The sequence below is a fragment of the Melanerpes formicivorus genome, unplaced genomic scaffold (assembly GCF_026170545.1).
Source record: "Melanerpes formicivorus ecotype bairdi unplaced genomic scaffold, bMelFor1.0.p_v2 SCAF_16, whole genome shotgun sequence".
Classification (NCBI taxonomy): Eukaryota; Metazoa; Chordata; class Aves; order Piciformes; family Picidae; genus Melanerpes; species Melanerpes formicivorus.
The window spans coordinates 9,935,234-9,961,904 of NW_027142368.1; the positions used below are offsets into that span (position 1 = coordinate 9,935,234).

General features: G+C 38.6%; 1 protein-coding gene across 1 annotated transcript in view; it reads left to right on the top strand.

Moving 5' to 3' along the window:
- The window catches only part of INSC (INSC spindle orientation adaptor protein), a 103,860-nt gene that overhangs the window by 69,118 nt on the left and 8,071 nt on the right, over positions 1–26,671 (top strand). Inside the window, exons 8-10 of the mRNA XM_068148595.1 lie at positions 18,418–18,589; positions 19,762–19,940; positions 26,560–26,626. Of these exons, the coding sequence (XP_068004696.1) occupies positions 18,418–18,589; positions 19,762–19,940; positions 26,560–26,626 (418 nt within the window). The remainder of the gene's footprint in view (positions 1–18,417; positions 18,590–19,761; positions 19,941–26,559; positions 26,627–26,671) is intronic.

The following is a 26,671-nucleotide window of genomic DNA, read 5'->3' on the forward strand; positions in this document are numbered from 1 at the left end:
GGAATTTCAGAAGTCATTAGAAGGTGTTAAGTTATTAAGAAGTCCTTCCTTTGTCTCTTTCCTGAAAAAACCCCAACAAATATAATCCTTTCTGAGCTTTTCATGGATCATGTTGACAAACATTCCCAACACTGTTTTTTGAAGGGGAATATCATTCTTATTTGTCTCCCAAAGGTAGTGCTTGTTTGCAGGAAAAACGTTAGAAGCTTCATGGTTGGAAGAGATTGGAAACTTTCTGTGTGCTTAAAACTGTAGAGCGTTGGTTTGTGTGCTAAAAGCAGATGAGATGATTTAGATGGAAAGAGTTCAAGTGATGTGTGTTTCTTTTATAACCCTTTGGCTGGAGAGTCAGCTCCTGATTTGCATACTGTATTTTTTTTTTCACCCAAGAACATTTTTTTGGCTTATTTTTCATGGCCACTTGTAGCGAGGCTTTCAAGTCATGTTATGAAGTTATGAACTGTAGCAAGAATGGCTAAAGAGATTTCTGTTGTTCTGGATTTTCAGAGAGTAGGATAACTTTTAAAACACTAATTCAGGCGACCTTTGACATGCAGTGCAAAGCACGTTGAAACTTGATCTTATTGACAACTGGAACTGGGAACTGTCTCACTATTGTCTGTGGGTAATTGTGCAGCTAGCTCAGAGGAGAATGAAGAGCTACAATGAGACAGAAATGCAAGTGAAACTTAAGGAACAGTATGGGAAGCAAGTATTTCCAAAAGCTTCTTTTCACATAGTCTTTTTGGTAGCCAGGGAAATCTATTTCAGTTGCTGTTGGTGGTACAATTAGATAATGTAAAGTTTTAGGCTTGCAGCTCTTTAATTTACTGGACAGTTCTTCTCAGTAAAGCTGTTTAATTAATTGGCAGTGAAAAATGTGCTGGGTTTGGCAAATTACATTTCTGTCAAAGCCCCTGCAAGATTCATTAAATCATAACTGAGTGCAGGAATTGCCCTTCCTCAGCTGTTGGCTTCATGTATATGTCTGAAGGTTTACCTCCTGATTACACAGCAATGTATACCTAAGTAGTAAACGCAGCTTCTTTCAGCACAATCCCAGGCCAGTGTAGCAAGGCTTCTTAGGTCATTGCAGAATCTGACCAATCTTCTGATGGGACAGGCTGTGGTTCTAGGGCAAAATGCTTTGGAATTTGTAGCAGGGTCATGTTTCTGAAAAAAACCAGTGTGAAAAACAATTTGAAAAACAAACACCAGAGGGGGGGAAAAAAAAATATGTACTTATTTAAGAGACAGAGAGAATAAAGACAGACATGTTAATTCAGGATTATGGTATGCTGCCAGACCTCTGTAGGAAAGAAGTATCACAAAATACTTTTGCTGAGGTCACTGCCATTATTCCCATTTTGTTAAAATGACTAATTGAATTATAATGGTTGTGTTGTTATAGTCCTGATGGCCTAAGAAGATATGCGTCAGTTGGTCTAACAAAAAAAGTCTCCTCTCCTTACAAACCATGCTTCACTTGAAGAGTATCAGAGATTTTAGAAGAGGGAGAAAGAAGCCAGTAAGCATATCATGAAAGATAAATATTTTGATAACATCAGTGAAGTAGGACAATGTGAGACTTAGCTAAGGAATTGGTGAAGAGCACACAGGTTCTGTTGTTTATTGGAAGATCCTCACTTAGATATCAGGCCTGGCCCAGATTCTACAAATGTATACATGTGCACTTAGCCTTAAGCATGTGAGTAATTTCATTGAAAAATGAGAGCACTGCTGCCTGTTAAAAATGTCAACAGAGATGTGCATCTCTTGGTTTGTTTGTGATTGAAGTTTTGGACTCCAGCAAATTTCACTGAGTAAATATTAATTTGGTGATCCCTGAACATACAGTGCTGTGGAACAAAGTACAACTTTCAGAGTCAGAAGAGATAGGTACAAGGCTTCTGCTAAACCTTGTCTGTCTTTCCAATTGAGGTGCTGCAGGCAGTCTATGAATTAATATCAAGTTATAGATTTCTGTAACAGAACCGTGAGCTATATTCTAATCCAACAATGAACACTGTAAGTCTTCTTGCCTTTACTGTGAGTCCTTTAATGACATCCCACAGATTTAGGCTTTACTTACCTTTGTTCTGTGCTTCAAGTAGCATACCACTTAAGCGTGGTTCTGTGACAACATATGCACATATAAAAAATTCATAGCAGCTCTGTTTTATTTGGGTGTTTTGTGGTCAGGAGATGGCATAGCAGAGGCATTCAGGTATTATCACTGACTGAGGGTAAGTCTTGCCACTGCTCAGGCTGGGGTCAGAGTGGCTGGAGAGTGGCCAGGGAGAGAGGGATCTGGGGCTCCTGGTTGATGGTAGGCTGAACATGAGCCTGCAGTGTGCCCAGGCAGCCAAGAGGGCCAATGGCATCCTGGCCTGTATCAGGAACAGTGTGGCCAGCAGGAGCAGGGAGGTCATTCTGCCCCCGTACACTGCACTAGTTAGCCCACACCCTGAGTTGTGTGTCCAGTTCTGGGCCCCACAACTCAGGAAAGATGTTGACTTGCTGGAAGGTGTCCAGAGAAGGGTAACAAAGTTGGTGAGGGGTTTGGAACACAAGCCCTATGAGGAGAGGCTGAGGGAGCTGGGGTTGTTTAGCCTGGAGAAGAGGAGGCCCAGGGGAGACCTTCTTGCTCTCTACAACTACCTGAAGAGGGGTTGTAGACAGGCAGGAGCTGGTCTCTTCTCCCAGGCAACCAGTATCAGAACAAGAAGACAGAGTCTCAAGCTGCACCATGGGAGGTTTAGACTGGATATTAGGAAGAAATTCTTCATAGAGAGAGTGATTGCCCATTGGAATGGGCTGCCTGGGAAGGTGATGGAGTCGCCATCATTGGAGGTGTTTAGAAGGAGACTGGATGGGGTGTTTGGTTGCATGGTTTAGTGGATTAGGTGGTGTTGGATAGGTTGGACGCAATGATCTTGAAGGTCTCTCCCAACCTGGTCTGGTCTGGTCTGGTCTATTCTATTCTATTCTATTCTATTCTATTCTATTCTATTCTATTCTATTCTATTCTATTCTATTCTATTCTATTCTATTCTTTTTCAAGACTCCAGAGCAGTGCTAATGCAGAGTGAGAGCTGACAGAATTAGATGTACTTTGGCATTCAGCTCCCCTGTACACTGCAGTCATATAGTAGGAAACAAACTCTCTTCTCATCTATCCCTCAGCTCTGTCTTTTTATACACATCTATCTTTGTAGCTTAGGGGCAGAAGAGAGTCCTCAGATTTTTTTCCTTCTTGTTTTTAAAAAGATAAGTTCTATTGAAATAATAGTTCTTGAAAGCTGAAAAGTCTTCAGGCTATGCCAGGTTACTGAGGTGCACACTTCAATGTGCAAGATCAAATTGGAGCAGTGCCTGTAGATTGCCATCCCTCCAACTTCATTTTGAAGATTTGAGCTGGTGCCAGGTTACCACTCTGCACTTGTTTGGCTCCCATATAATTTACACATGGTTTTTGCAGTCAGTAATGTTGGTATTTTATGCTATCTATTGATTTTTATATTTCACTAAGTATTTTATTTAAAGCACTCCAAATAGCTCTAGATTTATGTTTCAAGAGTCAGGATGTTAAGAGAATTTTATAAATGAAAAATAATTTGGAAATCACCAGATGATGATTTTTCTGTAATGATTTAAAAATATTGCTTAAAGCAATGACAATAATCAGGGGAGCAAATGATCCATGAATAATGTCTGAAGGAACAGAAGCCAACACATCGAATGACAGGTGGGTTTTCCCTACCTAATAATAATAATAATAATCTATCAAGCAAATTTAATTTTAAGATGAAAGAAGAAGCTTACTCAGCTCCTAAACTGAAGGCAGAGATTAATGAGAATCAATTCAAGCATTTAAAAAGAGTGCAGAGAGAGAGCACTATTTTGGACCTCAAATATTCCTCTTGTCTCTGATAGAGGCAGAAAAGAAACGGGAAACACATAGCCTTACAAAAAGACCCATTGGACAAGTAGCTTTCATTATTCTTCTCAGTCAGCAGGGGTCTGTAGCATTGTGTTGTCTGCATTTGTGTCCTCACGTAAGCACACCTACTGAATGAACCTTACGTCGCATGAATTAAATAGCATAGCTGTAGCCCCATGAAGTGTGAGGAGGAGAGACGGGGGTGAAAATACTTAGGCACATCAAAATCTCTGCTGAAATTAGATGTGCCAGTCTGACTGACCCATCCTGCTGCAGACTTCACGGCTCAGAATAGTTGATAATTTTTGTGACTCATTAGAAAAGTCTGGAGAGTTTACTACTCAGTGCCTCCATTTCTTGTTTGCCTAAGCTTTGAGCTTGCCTAAACGCCCATGGATTTCAGAGACCTCTGCAGGAAGAAAAGCATGCTTACAGAGATCTGCATTTACACTTTGGAGCCTGTAAATTCAGTAATGGCATTATTTTCTGTTCTAAGTCTTCTGCCACATTTATTTTCCTGTCTGAATTAACGATGATTCTTGGCTAGTGCTCTATATGGTTTCCTCTGTATCTGTTCTTGCTTTTGTAACTCTGTCTTTCAATTTTTTTTTATATCTCTTTAATTTTGAAGGACTGAACTCTCACCGATGCAGATTACTAAAAAGCAAAAGGTGAAAATCTTTTTGTCATTCATCTCACAGCAGCTGTGGGATTCCTCACAAATGTAAAACTATACTTACAGAAGTACTGAATGACCAACGGGATGTGCCGGCTCAAAAAAGACAGCTCTGTATGTTCCATCTGTTGAGTTTTAAGTTCATCCATCAATGAGCTGATCTGAGTCATACCTGAGGATAAGATGATGGAGGTTGCTAGTTTGATCTGGTAATGAATATGGGTCATCTATTGGGGTGAGAATCAGAACCTGAGAGTGCTTCACAAAGCTGTTTCTCATCACAAAAGCATCCATTCTCTGAGTTGGCTTCTCAGTTTGACAACTTCCTTGGGCTTGTTTTTCAGTAGTGGTCCAAAGTAGCAAAATATGTAAACCTCAGCTTATGCTTAGCTGAGACCTTGGCTGTTTTCCAGAACCCTTACTACCCTCCCTTGGGTTCAACATGGGGTTAACAAGCATCTTGCATCACAGCACTTATCAGTGTTCACACTTAGGCAGCGAGGCTGTAAGAGTTCTGCTGTGCCACAGGGTTCAGTACAGGCGTAAGCTGAGAATCTTTTCTAGCTGCAGGTACTAAGGGATCTTTGCAAATCAGGTCATAGCAATGTTCCCAAAATATACAAGCTCTAGATACTGAGAGGGAAATCCACCAATTTGTACTTTGCAAAATCTTATTTTATACAGATAGAATGACTTAGTTTTTATTTTTCACAAAATTATGGTCAAAGCCTCTTCTCCTTCTCTTCAGAACCCACCACTGCAATACACTGAGAAAATGCCTTACAAAATGGGAAAAGTAGGTACAGGAAACTTTTCTTATGGTAATAGCTTCAACCAGTTCTATTACTGGGCACTATTAACCTTTCAGTAGGTTTGCTTGGTTTGAATTAGTACTTAGAAGTTTGATTTTCTCACCCAAATAGCATTACATAAACATAAGACTACTGCAGGGTTTTCCAGTCAGTATTGGTATAGTCCATCTGTTGTGTGAGGGCAAATGCTAACCCTTAACTGGAGCTGAGTTTTTCCCAGACCTAGTTGAAAAAATAAAAGAAACAAGAAATCAAACCTAGTGTGAGCTAATTGGACTAATTATCCGAAACTCAGTGCCATTTCCTTGTGATGTCCATTTCAAGTTTGGTCTGGAAGTATTGAATCACTCAGGTAAAGTATCCTGTGTATGCTCCTAACAAGAACACTGGAAGTTAACTGTGTAAGTTTTTTACCTTCTGTTTGTAATGAGCTAACAGCTGCCCTGTGGCTTAGCTGAAGCTCACCCAGGATATGTGTAAGTCTCCCCATATTTGCTTAAAAGTGAAGGTTAGGCCACAACTTGAGTACTGTGTTCAGTTCTGGGCCCCTCAATTCAAGAAGGACATTGAGACTCTAGAACGTGTCCAAAGAAAGGCAATGAGGCTGGTGAGAGGCCTCGAGCACAAACCCCATGAGGAGAGGCTGAGGGAGCTGGGATTGTTTAGCCTGGAGGAGAGGAGGCTCAGGGGAGACCTTATTGCTGTCTCCAGCTACCTGAAGGGTGGTTGTAGCCCGGGGGAGGTTGGTCTCTTCTCCCAGGCAACCCACACCAGAACAAGAGGACACAGTCCTGATCTGTGCCAGGGAAAGTTTAGGCTGGAGGTGAGGAGAAAGTTCTTCACAGAGTTGTTAGGCATTAAAATGGGCTACCCAGGGAGGTGGTAGAGTCACCATCCCTGGAGGTGTTCAAGAGGGGATTGGATGTGGCACTTGGTGCCATGGTCTAGTAGTCATGAGGTCTTGGGTGACAGGTTGGATTTAATGATCTTTGAGGTCTTTTCCAACCTTGTAGATTCTATGATTCTAAGGTTAAAGAATAATTAATGGCAGGTGATGTAGAAGCATGCTTCTGTGTCAGAATATACATATTTTTTCTTAGGCTTCTTTGCAGGAAACAGCTTAGACCTGGCACTCTGCCTGATTTATACTAAAATTTTAATGTTTCATAATGTCCTTGAAAACATGCAAAGAGCTGTTGGAAAAAACAATCTCATCCATTTAAGATAATGATTCTGTTTGTGGAAAACTAAACATCCGACAGTATTCCTCATATGCCTCCTGTATCTTCTTTTTTCAGAGAGTATAACTCTTTCACTGACTGTTCCTTCCTTTGCCAATGCTGTCTAGAGACTTTCTCCTTCAGAGGGCTTTCAGTTCGTTCATTTGCAGTCCCCTGGAATAGATGAGCAAGATTTTGTGTGGATCAAGGACAGACTCATGCAAAATCAGTCTCAATTTTCCGAGACTGTCTTAGAATCGTGGGTTTCCCTTTCCAGCTTGTGTTTTGATAGGTCCACAGATTACTCAAGGCTGATAATCAGTGGAGCTGAAACTTGAGCTGAGTGTTTAGTGTTACTCTTTAATCTGGAAATAATCTGGAATCCTGAAAACTGTCTCTTAGGATATTGCGCATAGCTGATTTTGACTGCTCCTGCCTTTAGACTTCAAGCAAAAGTTTGATTTGATAAGGATCCTTGGCTGAGATGAGGTCTTGGTCCTACAGGATCAACGTGGGGAATTGAGAAGGTAGAAGGAAGAAAATTGGTATTTAGCAAGTTGTGGATATATGCTGATGATCACATAGAAATTAATTATATGAGTTGATGTAATACTTAATTGCCATTATATTACAAGTTGTCTGATAATGTAGTTTCAATGTAACTGCCATCTTTCTGATGTGCACACGGTTTCAGAATGCTCAGAAAGTGAGAGAAATGTTGTTAATGTCACTGTGTATTAGTGGTTAGTTTTACTCTTGTGGTAGCTAAGATGTCATCAAAGCACTTTAGACAGAGACATAGACTCAGGGAATACTTTGGGTTGGAAGAGACTTTTAAAGGTCATCTAGTTCAACCTCCCTGCAGTGAGCAGCAGCATTACCAGCTAGATCAGATTACTCAGAGCCATGTGGTTATTGTCCCATCAGAGGTCAAAAAGTGATAGGTCAAAATAGGGTGCTAAGCTGATTATCAGTCATCTTGGAGGAACAGGTTCACTCATGGGGTTAAAAGGCTTATTAAGGTACAAAATTAGGAAAGAATTTAAGTACTACTGTGCTTGAGACTTTTGATCCGTGAAGAATTGAATTTTTCTTGTATTTCTGTCTCAAAGAGGATCATCATAGGGACAGAACTGAGAAACAACTCTTTGAATGCGGTTTGCAAACTTCACAAGAATGAAGTACAAGTTTAGTTTTTGCCGATGTGTTGTCCTGTGCAGCATTGTGTTATGCAATAGTGGCACCCAGTGGAGGCTGCAATTACAGCAAAGTTCCTCTGGCTGCTGGGTAAGGCTTGCCCAAATCTAGTTTAGGGCTGCAGGAGCTGATTCTGGAAAGCAGGTTTATGAGGATGAAGGCTGTGCACTACTGAAGTATCCTCCTAAATCAAGAACCCATAGCTGTCAATTGGGCTTTCAATTTGAAAAATCTTAAGCTGTCCCTGCATTTATCTATTCACAACAAACTCTGGATAGTGTGAAGGCCTTTTCCCACAGGATAGACCCTCTGCTTTAGCTACATTAGTTCAAAAACCTTAAGCAATATCTAATGCAAAAGTATCATGGCAGAGTGGAGGAAAACAGCCCTGAAAGTATTACTTGAATAGCAACAGCCTCAAAAGCTTGGAGAGAAATTGGAGCAGCACAAGTGCAAGGGGCAAGGGACAACAAGTGGAAAGTATGGCTCCTGATTCGATCACAGTCTGGGCTTAGCTGCAACAGTCTGAACAGGCTGTAAGGTGTGAGACAGGAGTGAGAACAGGAGGAATATGTGCCATATAGATGAGAAGGAAGTCTCTAGGGAGTATAGTTTAATGTTCTAAATTTTGGCAATGCTAACAGCAGTGTCACCAAAAATAAATGGACAGCTTAAAGGATGTAACAAGTTAATTTACCCTTTACTTAGAAGACGATTTTTTAGGAATTGTGGTGTGGAACTGGCAGAGTTTGACCTTTCTAGTCTGTGTCAGATTTGTTTGAGAAATGCACCCTACACCTTCACTGTTCTGACTTTGCCACCTAAGTTGTATTGAAAGCAGTACTGATGTTACTCTGAGTAAAAATTCTGTGTGCTGTTGCCCTATGGTTCATTTTCTCTTCCAGCTCCTTTAAAAATGAAATAACACACTTGCATTTAATTTTTGGTCCAGTTTTAACACTTTTCTGCTAGAAGGATTTCTGTCTCATATGAGCTAGTCAAAATGAAGGCTTGCCACAAAATATATGAAGAAGGTAAGACACCCAGGACCTAGGGCATTGGAGAAGGCATTAGGACAGAGAAGTCCAATTAATCAAGTGAAGACTTCCATCCTGAAAAAGGACAGGTAATTGAGACATACTCATGTAATTACAATTGATTTTTCTCACAGGGAAAAAAAAAAGACAGAAAGTATGGCAAGTGGTAATGGCAAAGGAAATAATTTCATGTAGAGATGATGCTAACTTTTTTCTTTCCCTTTTCCTCAGTTTTAAAGAACATTCTGAGTTGGAGACTTGATGGGGTGCTTGGTGCCTTGGTTTAGTTGTTTAGGTGGGTTGGACGTGATGATCTTGAAGGTCTCTTCCAACCTGGTCTGGTCTGGTCAGATCTATTCTATTCTATTCTATTCTACTCTACTCTACTCTACTCTACTCTACTCTACTCTACTCTACTCTACTCTACTCTACTCTACTCTACTCTACTCTACTCTACTCTACTCTATTCTATCTTCTTCAAATCCTGCAAAGAAGCCAGTCAGGATAAGTCTATATTGATAATTGGTATTTCAGAGTTGCAGGATAGAGAAAATAACAGAGAGAGAGATGGGGGAGAAGTATGAATTCTAACATTTAGTACTTGCTAGTTTGGCAGCTTCTATCATAACATCTCTTGTGACTATTATTCTAAGAATGAGCAAACTGGTTCATAGATTAGGAAGACTGTTAGAAAACCTGACAATGACTTGGTGACAGAATCAGAACAGTGTTTGGGACATTTCTCAATAACATGCCATTTTTCCCAGATCTGTGCAGCATGTGGAGGTTTCATCTTTGCCATAACATAATCCTTACAGATCACCTGCCTCCCCCACCCCCCACACCTGATAACATCCTGGATTATTGAAGCCAGAATCTGCTCACTAGGTAAATTCAGCTTCAGTGAATTCTGACATAGTTTTCTGATGCGGCATTGGTTTATGAAAATAAGCCTGACTTACAAATATGATTTTGAATTCAGATTGGAACTGCCCCTGTATCAGAGTGTTATGTTGTATCTATCTTTCTTTGTTGGAAAACTAATCTCTGTTGACAGTGTAACCAAATTTGTTGTTTCTTTCCTCCTCCAATGCAACTTCCAAATGCTAGCTTAACTTTAAATGTATGTTTGTTATCCTGGATAAGGATTCTCATTTGATTCCTGGTAATGCAACAAACAACATTGAGTAAAAGAAAAAACAAAATCCAGCTTCTAAAACATTTCTTTTTCTCAGCCTCTTAGCATTTCCTTTTTCTTCAAATACAGATGCTATATTAACTCTATATTAGACCAAAGAGTAGAACCGGAAGGTGCTAATAGAGAGAAAAACTCCTGAGATCATGTTACCTGATGGCTCACAGTAGACCTTTGACTGCTCATGAAGATTCCATGCAAGCAGCAAGTCTTAAATTGGAATTTCTTATGCTTAATGCAATTCTGAAACTATTTTATTACCACTGCAGTCATAGGAATAAATCAATGTTTGCAGGAGACCCAGGGAGATTTTCCTAACCGTCAGGAGAGAAATCTTAGGTCCAAATAGCTTTAGTCTGCTTCAGCCACTAAAGTTCCATCAATTTTCACCAGATGAAAACTGCTATTTTTTTTTTTCACTTTTCTGAAATTCTTGTTTGAATAAGGGTTGCAATTTCCTCTGTTATTACAACACAAATGGACTCTTATTGAGTTGCTCACTAAAAGTTTTATAGCTAAAGTGCTGTGAGTGTTTTCATTATAAATGGCTATCATAAAGCTCTGTAACTTGCTTGTAAAACTTCTCTGCCAATAAAAATCTGGCACATATGAGGTTGGTTCTGGAGCTAATTTATTTAAATTAATTTATTAAAATAATTGAGCAGCCATTGTGAGGGAGTGACTGCAGCAAACAATTATATGAGCGCTTGGTGCCTCATAGTGGTTTTCTCAAAAGCAGCAAAAAGTTGTAGAAAGAACAACGTGACTGAAGCACTGAGTAACTTTTGGCAAGTTTGTGAATTTAGACATAAAGACAGTCTTTTGACTGAGTTGCTGTGTAGGTTTAGTACTTTCTATTCTAATATGTTGCATTTAATTAGCATGCATGTGACTCAAGAGGACACAGTCTCAAGCTGTGCCAGGGGAAGTTTAGGCTCGATGTGAGGAGAAAGTTCTTCACAGAGAGAGTTGTTAGCCATTGGAATGTGCTGCCCAGGGAGGTGGTGGAGTCCCTGGAGGTGTTCAAGAGGGGATTGGAAGTGGCACATAGTGCCATGGTCTAGTAGTCATGAGGGTTTGGGTGACAGGTTGGACTTGATGATCTTTGAGGTCTTTTCCAACCATGTTGATTCTATTCTATTCTATTCTATTCTATTCTATTCTATTCTATTCTATTCTATTCTATTCTATTCTATTCTATTCTATTCTATTCTATTCTATTCTATTCCATTCCATTCCATTCCATTCCATTCCATTCCATTCCATTCCATTCCATTCCATTCCATTCCATTCCATTCCATTCCATTCCTTTCCCATCCTATGTACTGTTCAGGCATTTCAGAGTCTGGTTATTTTTTTATTAGGCTAAACTGACACCATTGAAATTAAAAGTATTTGCAGGAAAATTGTTTGGATAAGGATCTATTTCTGAATGCATTTGCAGCATCTCATATTTAAAGCAACAGTGAAAAAGCAACATCCTGTGCCATCTTCACTGTTCACTCTCTCTACCTTGCTAATGTAACTCTCTACTTTCTGCTGTGGTGTTTTCCTTGCCATACCTGAGTGTACAGTACAATTAGGGTTTTTTTTTCTAACTTCAGGGTATAATGACCTGTTCCAGAATTTTAGTCTCACTAGAGTAAAAGCTCTATGTGAAATTACAGTAATAATAAGTCCTTTTATTAGCTCTTTACCATAATCTTAAAAGTTGAATGCATTGACTTAAATACATCCAGAATTCTGCCAGAAAGATTATTGTATACTTTTCCTGAGAGAGAAAAAAAAAGACATTATGACAAGTCAGATTAGCTGATAATGACTGATTCTCTGGCTGTGACCTCTATGCTGCTCTTTTTTTTTTTTTTGGATAGAGGGACCTTTTTTTTTTTCATTATTGCAGTAGATGAAGAGAGTCCTCAAAAAATGTGATGTGCATGGGATTTTTTTTTTCCCCCCTCTTGTGAAGTGGTACACTAACAGACACTTCTTGAAAATAAAGCATATGGGGTCACACCAAAATCTAAATAATACAAAGTAATCAAACTAGTTGAAAGAGTGTTCTTGTTTTTTAAGTGCCAGACACCAGGTGTTTGAGAATATGCCCTCATGCAATGAAGTGTCAGTGACATTATTTATTTAAAACTAGATGATTGGAGCATGTTTTTTTTCCAGTGATCACATCTCATTTTCTGGAGTGCTCTGCTATGCATAACCCTGGAGCCCCTGTTTGTTTATAGGAATAGTTGAGGTGGTTTTTTACTTTTACTTTTTTTTTCCCCCTCCTTTTTTTTTTTTTCTCAGACTATGATCCCCCAGGGTAAATAAAAATGAGGGCTATGTGAAAAGTACTAATGTATGGTCCTTTCCTAAATCAGACTTCAGGTCCCTGTATCTTGTTCAGCATTCTTATATAACATATGACAGTTCCTCTCATCTTGTGGCTGAGTTCATTTTGTGTCTGTATGGCTTTATTTTAATGACATTCAGACCCCAAAGTATAATATATAAAGCCTTATACATTATTTAAAAGAAGCAAGCATAGACTTTCTGGAATTTGTAATGCAGACATTGAGAAAATCTTACAAATAGAGATCAGTTCCAGCAGCTTAAAACCATGCCAGTATATCCAGCTCTCCAAAATGTAGGGCAAAAGAATGTGAGAAACCATTGGCCACATCTTGCTCTGCAGTTTTTTTGTGCTGTAGCATGGCTGCAAGGCTGCTACTTAGGCATTGCTGTATTTAATGCATCCTTCAAGCTGATACAGCCAGCTGTCTCCCTTTTTAACTTTGAAAGAGGTTTTTTTTTTTTTTTTTGATGGCATATAATGATCCTTGTAAAGAGCAGACAAGCTTTGTGCTGCCCCTTGATGGCTAAAACCAAGGAGGAACAAATTCCTCTTCATTGGTTTGATTATGTTCCAAAGGAGGGAAGTTTAAAAGGGAAGTTTTAGTTTAAGTTGCCATGAACCAAAGCATCTACTCACAGACAATTTAGATACAAAGATTACTGCCAGGAGTTTTAAAGCTACAGAGTTGGGAACCATTCAACCTTTATTCAGCCCCACACTATTCTGCTGTGTATACAATGTAGCTTATAAATTAGGTCCCATGCCTACTGTGGTACAGCAGTGGTTATAAAAATCATTGCAGTTTGGTTCACTGGTCACTGCTGCTGCCATGGAACTGCTCCAGTAGCTTTGATTACTTGGAATAGTATCTGTGGGCATTTTAATGGCATCACTCTATTAATATATCATCTCATTTGAAAAATAGCTGACCAGCTCTTCATCCAGTATAAATTGGCATAGCTCTCAGTTAAGGGAGCTAAGGCAGTTTGTATCTGCAGGGCAACTGTTCAAGTAGGAAAGATCATTGCATCCAGGGTAGAGTTGCTGGACCATGTCCAGAGAAGGGCAACAATGCTGGTGAGCGGTTTGGAGCACAAGCCCTATGAGGAGAGGCTGAGAGAGCTGAGGTTGCTTAGCCTGGAGAAGAGGAGGCTCAGAGGAGACCTTATTGCTGTCTACAACTACCTGAAGGGAGGTTGTAACCAGGTGAGAGTTGGTCTCTTCTCCCAGGCAACCAGCAGCAGAACAAGAGGACACAGTCTCAAGCTGTGCCAGAGGAGGTTTAGACTGGATGTTAGGAAGAAGTTCTTCACAGAAAGAGTGATTTGCCATTGGAATGGGCTGCCCAGGGAGGTGGTGGAATCACCATCCCTGGAGGTGTTTGGGAAGAGACTGGATGGGGAGCTTGGTGCCATGGTTTAGTTGGTTAGATAGTGTTGGATGATAGATTGGACTTGATGTTCTTGGAGGTCTCTTCCGGTCTGGTCTATTCTATTCCTATTCTATTTCTATTCTATTTCTATTCTATTCTATCCTATTCCTTTCCTATTCCTTTCCTATTCCTTTCCTATTCCTTTCCTATTCCTTTCCTATTCCTATTCTATTCTATTCTATTCTATTCTATTCTATTCTATTCTATTCTATTCTATTCTATTCTATTCTATTCTATTCTATTCTATTCTATTCTATTCTATTCTATTCTATTCTATTCTATTCTATTCCTTTTCCCTTCCTTTATTTCAACAAAAATTAAGTAAGACTTATAGACCTTCTACAGATGTAGAATAAGTTGCAGAAGTTGACACAAGATATACTTTAACCTTGACGATCAAGAATTCATTTAACAAGTAACAAGTCATCAAAATACCAGTCTATGGATCCATTTTCAATGGAGTTGCAGAACAGTAAAGTGACTTCCTTTTTTTATATGATCATCTGTGGAGTGAAATACACTGTGTTCAAAGAATATTAAGTGCCAAATTCAAGCATTTTCTGAATATGGTAATGTTTTCTTCCTTCCTTCCCCCTCTGTCACACTCTTACTCATCCTATAAATGTTAATATGTTTGGGCTTTCACCAAACTATGCATTTTCTAGTTAGTCTGCTAGTGTTTGTATCTTCACTTGTAGAGTTAACCTGTCCTAGCTTCAAGTTTAAAGTGCTAATACACCGTACATGTGAAAGGATGAAACAAACACAACTCTGATCTGTCAGTCCTTGATTCTTTTCAGCCTCTGCTTTTTAAATTCTCCTCCACCCTCCTGAGAAGTTTGAGACAATGTTTAAGAGGTGATTGCCTTTTTGGTTTTGTTTCCACATTTGCTGTCTTATATTTGCATCTCAACGTCCCCCTTACAATCATCTTTTAAAACTGCTTTGGAACCTGCTGGTTCTGCTCTACCAGAAGCATCCAGATGTATGTTGATAGTGCTGTTCACAGATTTGACAGTGGGAGATTTGCTAATAGCTTGTAAGGCATTCCAGACTCAGCAAGATGACCTAGGAGATGAATTTGAGAATGCAAAAAAAACCCCAAAAAACCTTTGGAGAAATTTACTAGTGTCAAGATCATCTGAGTGTTAAGGGTGGACAAACAGGAATTTTAGGGGAAGTCATAGTGTGAGAGAAGGCTTTTAGCAGCATGTAATACAAATGAAGATGGACTGAAAAGAAGGCTATGAGTCTCGCTTCATGAAATGGCATGGCAACTCTGCCTTGAACCTCCTTGTGGGAAGTAGAAAGTCAAGATTTTTGTGTAATATTTCAGATCATGAAGTTATCAAAGCAATTCATCCCAAATTGTGTATTAGTATCCTTAACAAATACCTAACTTTATTTAAGATTTCTAGTAGGAAGAGCAGGTGTCCTGAAGAAAGAAGAGGGCTGCCCCAGAACTCATTCATTTCTGTTGTGGAGAAAAATTATTTTCCTTTCAGAAGACTTGATCTATGAAGTGAAGTGGTCATGGATTTATTTTGCCACTTGGATTAAGTTTCTGTAACAGGGCTATGCTCATAAGTTCCTGGCATTTTTCCAGTTATCAATATTGAAATATTGGTGATAGAGCATTTACTGAATGCTATTCCTCAAAGGCAGGGTCTCCACAGCATTTTGTTGCATTCATGGAATTCATTTGTTTGCATTATCTGGCTAACTGGTTCTTTTGTATTGCCAAGGTGATGAACAGATTTGACATTTAGCTGATTACTTCACCAAAATTAAACAGAAAACAGGGCAGCGATCCAAAGTTCCTTTCAGTGTGAAAACTAATTATAAAAATGCTTTGAGCAGCAATTTCTTTTTGGATGTTAAAGTGCTTTTATTAGATTGTTCCCCTGTCATTTTAAAATTTATTGCTAGACACTTACAAATGGGGTTGCCTGCTGAAGTAGAATTATTTTAGTTTAGTTCCCATATTTAAGAATGGAGACCAAAGTGTGTAGGGCACATTTTTAGGCTGAATTTGTTAGTATTTTAGGTGATTCTGAACAGAATGACAAGAAACTACCCAGTACTGGTTTCAGGGATCCAAAATATATATTTTATATCTATCTATCTATCTATCTATCTAAACATATATGCACTTCTATTTACAATTCATCAACTCTGGGGGAAGGATGCTAATATATATATATATAATAAAAGTAATTTAAAAGTTTGGTACAGTCTTGTGTTGTTAGAAGCTTCTGTTTTATGATGTAGATCCAAACAGTCAGTGGTGATGGGAAAATCTAGCCATGTGCTTGTACCCATCTTTCATAAGCCATCGCCTGTCCTCCAATAGCATAAAACTACTCTAAAGTCATTTTGTCGAGGTCACTGAGTAAGAGTTGGCCCAGTGAATTTTAACCAGTAAATGTAAAGCTGAGGGTTGCTGTATCCTGTTACCAATCTAAGAAATTTCTTGTGAAGTTTTTTTTTTTCTTTGAATGCCTCAAAATAGATTAAACTTTTTACACTGACTGTTGTTATTAGCATCCTGCGGCCCCCAGACAAGGTGTGATCTGGGGAGGTTTCAAGGTGACAAAGTTGGGGGTTTTTGCATACGATATTGTCTAGCACACTTTGGCTACTAAATCATCTTGTGAGAACATATATTAATTCTTGACACTGAGATCTATTAATATACCTTGAAGCCAAGTGAATTATGTGAATCTGCTGTTTCAAGCTGTAGAATTCTGCCATAACTAAGAGGAAATATTTTGCTGTAGTTAGATTAATGTTGAAAGCTTGTCAAGAAAAAGCTTAATGTTGAAAATTTATTCTTCCTCTTCTTGCCAGTACTTGAGCTTCTGTACTAAATCCCATTTGTAATCTGAGGAAAAATAGAGTTGTAATTTCTTTTGTATTTATCTTTGTTATTAGAGTTCCAATGATATAGTCTATTGCCTATTAAAAAGTGCATCCCAATGAATAATCTTCCAGAGGGTAATTTTTGCTCCCATCAGTCTGAGGACTTGTAAAACACAGAAACTGCCAGTACTTATCAAATAATTTAATTCATCCCCACTGCAGGATAAGTAATTAAGATAACTCAGCATTTTGTGTTAATGAATAATAAAACCATGAATAAGAGATTTGCTTAATACCCTTTGTGAAATAATGGATAGGACTTCACATGCATGTTCTGAGGCAGCTTTGAATAGAGAGAGAATGCACTCTGAACAGACCTGAAAAACAGTCTTGGTGAGTGCACAACACAAATGTAGGTTTGTTTTTCTCTTGACCATTGAAGTCTATTTCAGTGTTAAGCCTTCATATCCTCTTTGTATCCAAGCAACACATAAAGCAACTGACTGTACACTTTTTCAGAACTTCAAATAAATAAGGTGAGTTTTATAAAAAGTTACTCAGTGAAGTCTGTAAAAGCTCTGATTATTTGTAAGCTGTACTCTACATCAGTTTTGTGCTCGTAAGGATTTTAATAATGAAATAATGCAGATTTGACATAAACATGTCCACATTTAAATGCATAAATCTTTATGCTCTGTCCCCTCTAAGTGCATCTATCTACCTGCCTGACAACACAAATTATTCAGGGTATGTTAAACAGGGGAAGAAACATACTCCTGTTAATCTGAAAGTTCATAGGTTGTCTTATTCTTCAGAGAACCTTCCTGTGCTGAGTTTGGTTGTTAGCAGCTGACACATTTCTGCAGTTTAAGCTGTTGCACTGGCTATGCTCTGCTGCAGTCTTTCAATGTACCAAAGGGTCTTCCAGAGCAAGGTGTGCACCTATGATGTGTCTGTCTAAACTGTAAGGAGTGAGTTTAGAACACTTCAGATGTGCTAAAAGCATAAAAACTATGTATATTTTACTGATTTTTAAACAACCCCCTGCACAGTTTCTCTTACAAGTAGGGAAGAGATGTATAGACTTAGCTTCAATGCGGGACCTGTGGAAGCTCATTGGGTACAGTTTGATCAGGGTTTCTCCTTAATAGTGTCTTTTTGATTCTGCACTGGCTGTGTGGTAAGTTCACAAAAAACAAACGTAAAAAAATCTAACCAAAAAAACATCAAGACACAAAAGTCTGTGAAGAACTTGCTTTACACTCGGGCTTGAGTCTCACAGTGAGAACACTCAGACAAGAGCTCAGGTGAGGGTGTGGCATAGTAGCAGTTAGCATTTACTTAGCACAGCTTGGTTTGAATTAATGCCTAGCTTCAGATATTTGTCAGCAAAGGCTTGTTGGGTTGGCCAAAATGAGTTCAGCAGAAATATTAAGTGAGAAGGAAATGCAGGATTTTTTGCTGGTCAACAAACTTTCATGCTGAACTCATTTGTATTTGCTAGATTGAAACTTCTGATGTCATAAATACCACCAAGTGTAAGTGTGTGTGTGTGTGTGTGTGTATATATATTGTTAAATAAATCAACTTGTTTTTTACCACAGCCAAGAAAAGAGAACTCTAAACCCATATTTGGTTGCAGATGTATTTTCTGGAGTATTTCCAACCCATACCTATTGTTTTTCCATAGGTTGATGGGATACTGTGCCTGGCTGACATTCTTACTGATAACAGCCACTCTGAAGCTACTCATGCAGAAGCAGCAGCAGTTATTGCACAGATCACATCTCCACATCTCACCTTCACTCAGCATCTCAGCAGCTTTCTGGAAAATATGGAAGAAATTGTAACAGCACTTGTCAGTAAGTTCTTTATGGGACTTCTGAATCTTTCCAGTTAAAAGAATAGGTTGGGTTAGGACTATCTTTTGTTAGAAATACTCCCTAAATAATGTTTGCTATTTCTTTCCTCAACAGATACATGAAATCAGTTATTTATAATTCTAAATCAGAGCATCCTGCCATTACTAAATGAATTTTTTATTCCAGTTCATATTTAAACAGAGTTTATGCAAATTTGTCAAAATAATATCTGTGGGAAATTGTACTGCAAGAGCCACAGAAAAGACTCAACAAAACATCCTCTTGTCCTATAAATAAAATAGCAGTTTCTAATAGTTGCTAATATTTATGCCTGCTGTAATTTCAAAACTTGCTAGAACTCAAGCTCACAACTGCATCCAAATTTCTATAATACTTTAGAAGGAAAGTACAATATAATATAATCCATGGGCATTGTTATGAGACAACTAAAAAAATCTTTCCTGTCTAGGCCTCTGATCCATGGTAAAATGAGACAAAAGTGGCAGCAAGGTTTTCCTGAAGCTGGGTTAGTAAAGATACTTCAGAAAATTGAGATGATATTTCTCATTACTTTCTAAAGAGAGGAATCTCTTATTTCTGCACTGTGCTCCATCCCCCTCAACTACCAGAAGCTTTCATTTTGGTTGTTTAACCTGGAGAAAATGAGGCTGAGGGGGAGACTTTATTGCTTTCCACAACTTCCTGAAAGGAGGTGTCAGCAAAGTGGGGGTGAATCTCTTCTCCCAAGTAACAGCTGATAGGACAAGAGAAAATAGCCTCAAGTTGTGCCAAGGGAAGTTTAGACTGGGCATGAGAAAGGACTGTCAAGCCCTGGGACACACTGCCCAGGGCAGTGGTTGAGTCACCATGCCTGGAGTTATTTAAAAGATGTGTAGATGTGTCACTTAGGGACACAGTTTGGTGGTGGACTTGGCTATACTAGGATAATAGTTGGACTGGATTTTAAAGGTAATTTCCAACCTAAGCAGTTACATGAAACTATATAATTGATAAAATTGTTTGGTTTGGTTTTCATGTTGATCATTATGTGCTTGGTCTTAGATGCTAGGATTACTAGCACAAGCTGCTGTAAATATTGCTTTGGAATTCCTAAGCATGGTTTTTGTAATAAAAGAATGGCTTTTACTCAGCTTATTTTCTTGCATTCCTAGAACTGTGCAAAGAAGCATCGTCTGGTGAAGTTTTCCTGCTGGCGTCAGCAGCTCTTGCCAATATTACTTTCTTTGACACAATGGCCTGTGAAATATTGCTCCAGTTAAATGCAATGAAGATTCTTCTAGCAGCATGCTCAGACAAACACATAGTGGATACTCCGTATTCCCGAGATCAAGTGAGTGGTTTCTCAGCAAAATGCTGCCTGAGTACATTTGTGTAAAAGTCAACCCATTTCAGCTCTGTCTGACTTGACATAGTCCAACCTAAGCCACTTTCATGTCTTCTGTTCTTGCTTCTTTTCCAATATATGGCTTTTTATCCACTTCTATTTAGTTTTCTATTGAGTATTCTGAAATACCACAGCTTTTAATGTGATTTTGAAAACCCACCCCAAAACCTAAGCCAAAACCAACAAACAACCCCCACCCCAAACCAAGAAACCGCCAAACAAACCCCTCAGAACCAATAAACAACAAACCCCCAAAACTCAACCCCCCAATAAATACAACAAAGTTCCATATTTCTAAGACACTAGAATTAATTTCTGCCCTCCTGCATCAAGGTGGCCAAACAGTGACAGAGGACCAGAGAAGCTATATAACCTCAATCTGTGGAGGTATTCAGAAGTTCACTGGACAGAGCATTGAGGCAAATAAGATATATATGGAGACTGCAGCCTAAATATAGTTGTCATTTCAAAGATGAATTGGCTCCAAAAGCTGAGTAAGGATCTGATCCTCAGCCCATTGACGTTGGTGGGCTTTGAATCAATTTCTAACTGCATGGTAGATGGTTTGCAAGCTTTACTGCCAAATATTGCTGATGTACTTTTGGACTTCCTTTTTTTTTTGGTCAGTTTTTTAAGTAAAGAGACACAGAATATTAATGGTGAAAATTAATGGTCTGTGCTAATGCACAGATTAAGTCAGACAGAATTCTTTTGTTCCTCTCAGGTACTGCCACACAATGAGATGCTGCAGAGACACTGCTTACTTGGCATCTCGGTGACAAATTTTACCTCAGCAGAGTAACATGTATGATGAGGCTTGAGGGTTTCAGTAGTTATTATTAAGGATTGGTGTTTGCTAGTCAGCTCTATTAACCTTCTTCTTTTTATGAGACAGTGTGAATATAACTCAAAGTCTGTAACTTGAGTCTCACAAGTCCATCCCCTTTCTGTCTCTGAAGTAGCCAAAAGATGATTTATGGTAGATGTGGGTTCTGCACTGCCATATAAACCCTTCAACAAGAGCCAGGCCATAGAAATCAAGGTATGAGGGACCTCAGGGTTACTAGGGCTGCTTTAGCATGTATTAACAGGGCACTCAGTAGTTTTCCAGCTCAGGAGTGTTTAAGAGATAGAGTTAAGCCATAATTGCTGTATTGTTCTTTGAGCAAAGTCAGGGACATCAGTTGTAATGTTTAACATGGTTGTACACTATTATTACATATATACAAATCTTCATGTTATTTGATTTTTTTTTTCATCTTGTACAGTCTTATAGTTAACTATTTTATTTATTTATCCCCTCATCTTAATTATGGTGTCAGCTGTGAGTTTGCTCTAGCAAGCAAATTAGCACAGCAAGTCTTTTTATTTGCATGAGGAAGACAGACATTTAAAGAAATACCTGTGGCTTCAGGAAAGGAACTAGTTCCATCCTTCTGCAGTTTGTAGTGTGTGTCATTAGCTAGAAGAATGGAGAACTCAATGGCTTCCTTCCTAGAACTATTATCTCAAATAACCCCTTACATTCTTTCTTGGAGTGAAAAACCAGATCAGAAAGGTGCAAGGTTTACTGTGGTGCGCTGTCTCTGTTATTTCTGTAGCGATGAGGACTATACAATCCTGCTTTGTGCTCTTCTGTAACTGAGCACCTCATGTTCAAAAAGAATCCAAGTACTGCACACCTTGTCTTGAAGAGCTGACAGTGTTACTCATCAAGCAGTTTGGGTGATGCAATAGCCTTAAGAGAAAGTCTTCCTTCAGATTTCTGAACTAATAAGTGTTTGAGTAGATTGTTCACCTTTCAGAAGAGTAATTGTTTCAATGTTGTAATTGGGGGAAGGATGTCTGTAAATTGTGACAATTTTATGGAATGTTTTACCTTTTAATTTGCTCTGTGCCTCATTGTTGCAGTGAGGAGAACACATTTAGCTAGAGAGAAAAGCAGCACAGCCTCTAGCTTTGGGTATGAATATGTCCTGCTCTTTTTTATGCTGCAGATATTTGTTTTTTAGATAAAATGTTATTTACTTCAAAGGAGTATCAAAATAACCTTTCAGAAGCGTTCATGCCTAAATTCGACAGTATAATGGATACAGTCAGATGTCTTAATGGCATTTAAGCACTGCCAGAAGAAGGACTTAGCTAAACCCCTTATCATTCAGGGCTTTCTTGATTTGAACCATCATCTTAGACTCTACATAGGAATAAGTGAAATATATATGTTTGTACACAGTATGTTTATGTATAATAATTCTTTTCTCTCTGCATTCCCACCTGTCCCTTCAGTGTTGCTCATATTCTCACCTTACCTGTGAAGGTGTGGAGGTATATTCTTAACAGCTTGTGATCTTCAGCCAGGGAATTAATGTACAGTGAGCACATACATTTTAAAGTGGTTATTTCTAGGTCTAAAATCAGTGAGTTAGGTCTCAAAAGTTTTGATGTGGAGACAGGCTTTTGAGTTGGATGGAGAAAATGGAAATTTTTCTGCCTTTTTTTTCCCCCTGCTAAATTATTTCCTATTGGTGTTTGGAAGATGCTGCAGGCACTGAAGGCAGTTGAAGAAGACTCCTTGTTTATGCTTCTTAAAGCAAAAGAGTGTGGAAGGAGGAGCTCCCTCTCCCAACTGTGTCAGAAGAGGAATACCTCTTCCACTGCTGAGCCATCAGCAGGTCTTTCTCAGAGACAAAATATATGTGGTACCCTGTGACTCAATCACCCGTGGCATGTTATGCAAGCAGCCAGTGACAGGGTTGAAAACAAAGCTTTGTGGTTTGCCCATGTCACATCTCACTTCAGTAGACCTAAGCTTCCTGTCTAGTCCTCAAATTACTTTCAAGATCAGCTACACGTAACACTTAACAGTCCCAAGTGATTCAACAGCATGTTCCCATATCCTTTCTGCAGTTCAACACTCCTTTGACCAGTATAAAAATGTAAGTAGCTGTGTTGACTGGTGTTGTGTGGTTTATGTTATGGATTATTACATTTCAGTGGTCCAACATTGACTCTCTTTCTTAAACACTACATCGTTTTTTGAGACAAAATGACAGTCTAGGCAGTAAAAAATTCCACCTTTCAAATTTAGGTTTGATGCAGGATAAGGCAACATGCTCCAACTTGCAAAACAAGAGGGTGAGTTGGAAGAGTAAAATCTCAACTCAGTTGAAGGAAACTGCTATTTTTTTCTAGCTTAGTGTGTTGAGGTTTCTATTCCTGGGATCGGTTCTGATTTTGAAGAAAGAATTTAGCTTTTCTGTATTTTTGTTTAATTATCTGTGAAGTTGGGCAGACACTGAACTTAGTGGAGTCTTTCTAGAGGAAAAGTGCTATGTCAGCACAATTCATTGCAGTTTTTATATCCTGCCCTTACCTGCCAGGTTCACAGTACAATCAGGTTGGTGCTGGGCTGTTTACTGCACAAACTATACACACTTTGCTCCAGGCTGTAGCAATCTTAAAGCTATAAATTGGAGATGTTTATGAATGCATTTTGCTGCATTTCTTGTCCTGTGTTCAGTCCTCCAGGAAATGAGATGGCAGATTTCAAATGACCTTTGAGCTTTGCCACTCATCTTTTTTTTCCTTGTTATTGGTGTTTTTCAGTTAATTAGTTTGTTTGTTTTGGTTTGTGTTTTTTTTTCCTGAAGCAGAGTCATTGCCCGGGTGAAATTTGTGATTTCAGTTTTGCTTTTGAGCAAGTGAGCTCATAAACAGTTTTGCTACTATTACTTTCTAGGAAGGCCCCAGAAATCACTTCGTGACTGCTCTACTTGAGTTAGTGGCAGCTGAAGTAGTTCTCTGCACTTTGTGCCTCCTTTAAAATAAGAGCAATTAAGTTTCCTCCCACATACTCAGCCCCTGATTCCAATTAGATTAACTCTAGTTCAGTGTAAAGCAGACTAGAACTGAAAATATTGTACTGTGTGCCTGATTATTATTAGACAAAAACTATGAAATCTACAGTGGGAGAGATGCCACTGGAAAAGTGCTCTTTGTGGATTTTGACCAACTCTAATTTCTAAAAGAAATGAGACTTCATTGACATCAGTGCTCATGGAAGTGTTGCTCTTCAAAGCAAATTAAGTTTACTTTACGTTTGTTTTCCTCTAGAGATTTCATCTTTAGTATTAAAATTCATTGAACTTTGGTCCATATTGCAGTGGAATTTTTGTGTAAGATGCATGTATATTGAATTTTTCAATAGGGAAGTGTAGCAGAAATACAGCATTTAGAGTAAATTTGATTCAGCTTGCCTATTACGTGCTTATGTGCTGTTTCATGGTACATTGTTTACAACACAGGAGAATGTGTCTTCTTTTTTTAGGACACAAAAATCTGACTCTGTGGAGTGAGCTAATCTACAGTTTAACTGCCTTTCAAGTCCTACTAAGAATTTAAAAGGTGGCATACAGGTAGAACTTGACTGTTATTGGTGGTGAGGCTCCTGTTATCAACTGAAGAAAAGAGAGTTACTGGATGAACAAAACGAATACATTGACAACTAACACTTGGAAACTTTGCTACAGCATTATCTCAAAATAACTTGTAGTTTTAACTTAAGTAGTGGCTCACTTGGTAGCACAGAGGACCCTTAATGGGAAGGTTGTGAGTTCAAGCCTGCAGTGGGCAGTAGTGTCCTCCCTACTCTAGTCATGAGGTCTGTGGTGACAGGTTGGACTCGATGATCTTTGAGGTCTCTTCCAACCTTGGTGATACTGAATACTGAATACTGAACTCCTCTGGAGAAGGCTACATATAAACCTATTAGGCTAGCTCATAAAGGCATTGCAAAATATAGGGGCCCACATAATCAACACAAAGGAAGTGTAGCTATAACCTCAAATAATTTTTGGCGTCAGAAGATACACACAAAATATTTTTATGTATGAAAATACTTATTAGACAAAATAACTTGAAGCAGTGGAATAATTGGCATGTATTCAAATTGTGGTTAATTGAATTCTCATCTGTGGCTTAGAGAGCCACATGGGGTACAGATGCTGCATAGAGGAAGCAATTTTCATTAACAGGATATAATTTAGAATGAGAAAACATATACACTCTGCCTGAAACACAGTTAATAATTAATATGGAATAAATACATAGACATATACTGAGTTACCATATTTCTACCTGTCACTCTGTAGTTTCAGCAACTCATTTGCATCCTAAGCAAGTATATTTATTCAGAGAGATGACACAGTAGCACTACCTTCAAAAGTGGAAGACCTTTATGTCACAGCATCCAAAATGAGTCATCCTTGTTAATAAATGGCAAAGTGAGATCAGAATGGTGATTTGATCTCAATCTGATCTCATGCCTACTTACCTCTAAGAAGTTTGCTTGATTGTTAACTTATATTGTACCATTAAAAAGCAGATAACCAGCTCTCAAATTTTTGTTGCTGATCAATTTTTCTTGACTAGAATAGAGGAAATTAAAATATCTCAAGAAATAATATTATTTCACAGTGTCACAGTGTAACTAAGGTTGGAAGAGACCTCGAGGATCATCGAGTCCAACCTATCAACATAGACCTCATGACTAGAATATTTCAATATTGTATTCTAATGACCTTAATATTTATTATTTGGTCCCTCACATATGCTGTTAATATTGATATATCTGCATGCATAAAGCAAATTATTCGAATGATAAAGTAAAATAGAATATCTGGACACATGACACCACTGAAGGAAAATGTGTGATTGAAAGCCAACAGCTCTGTATGATCCAGTCTCTGTCAATGGCTTGCTGTTGAAAACAGACTGTGTTGGAAAAGAAATTGTGTAAATGATTACCTCAAACATTGCTTCTGTTGGTATGAAACCTAATCTTGGCTTTGACTTAAAAAAGGTATACATGGATTTTTTTAAATCCAGCTCATTTTGGGACAGTGCTTTTTGACACATACACAACTTGCAGCTTCAATAAAACTGAAAAGTATTCCTTAAATGCTCCCTTGAATCAAGGCTCAAAACTCCAAATCTATTGTGAGGATTTCACAACATTTCAGCTGAAGCAGAAAGGGAGCAATAACCTATCACTACTGAACATATGCTGTCTGCTGGTTTTTAGCCTTCACTCTGAGCTCTGCCTGAGCTAGAATGTGACTACAGGATTGGTCCTGAGGGCAGGCACCTGCTAGCTGAATTCAGGACTTCAGGGTTTTCTCTGTTGGTTGGGTTTGGTTTTTTTATTTGTTTGTTTGTTTGGTTTATTTAACTTTGTATCTTCCTCTTTGGCCACTGAACAACTTGACCACCGAACAATTTTTTTGTGTGTGCAGATTCGTATACAACAGACTTCCATGCATGGGTATAGAAGCCTAAGAAAAAGTGGGTTTACTTTTCTTGTCTAGGTTTCAGGTAGCAGCCATATGTAAAATAAAGATCCCTAAGAAATCACAGAGATGGGAACACACTGATCTGCTTTTGAATTTTATTGGGTCATACTAATGACCATACTAATTGGCCATACTAATTTTGTAAACCACCATGGTATTCAATCTTACTGAATGGTAGGGCTGTACTTCATATTTCCTTTTCTTTTTAATAACAGGTAGTAACAATACTGGCAAACATGTCTGTCTTGGATCAGTGTGCTTCAGAAATCATTGAAGGAAATGGTATGTATTTGACCTGAATTCTGTGTGTGATTGTGGAGAATGTGA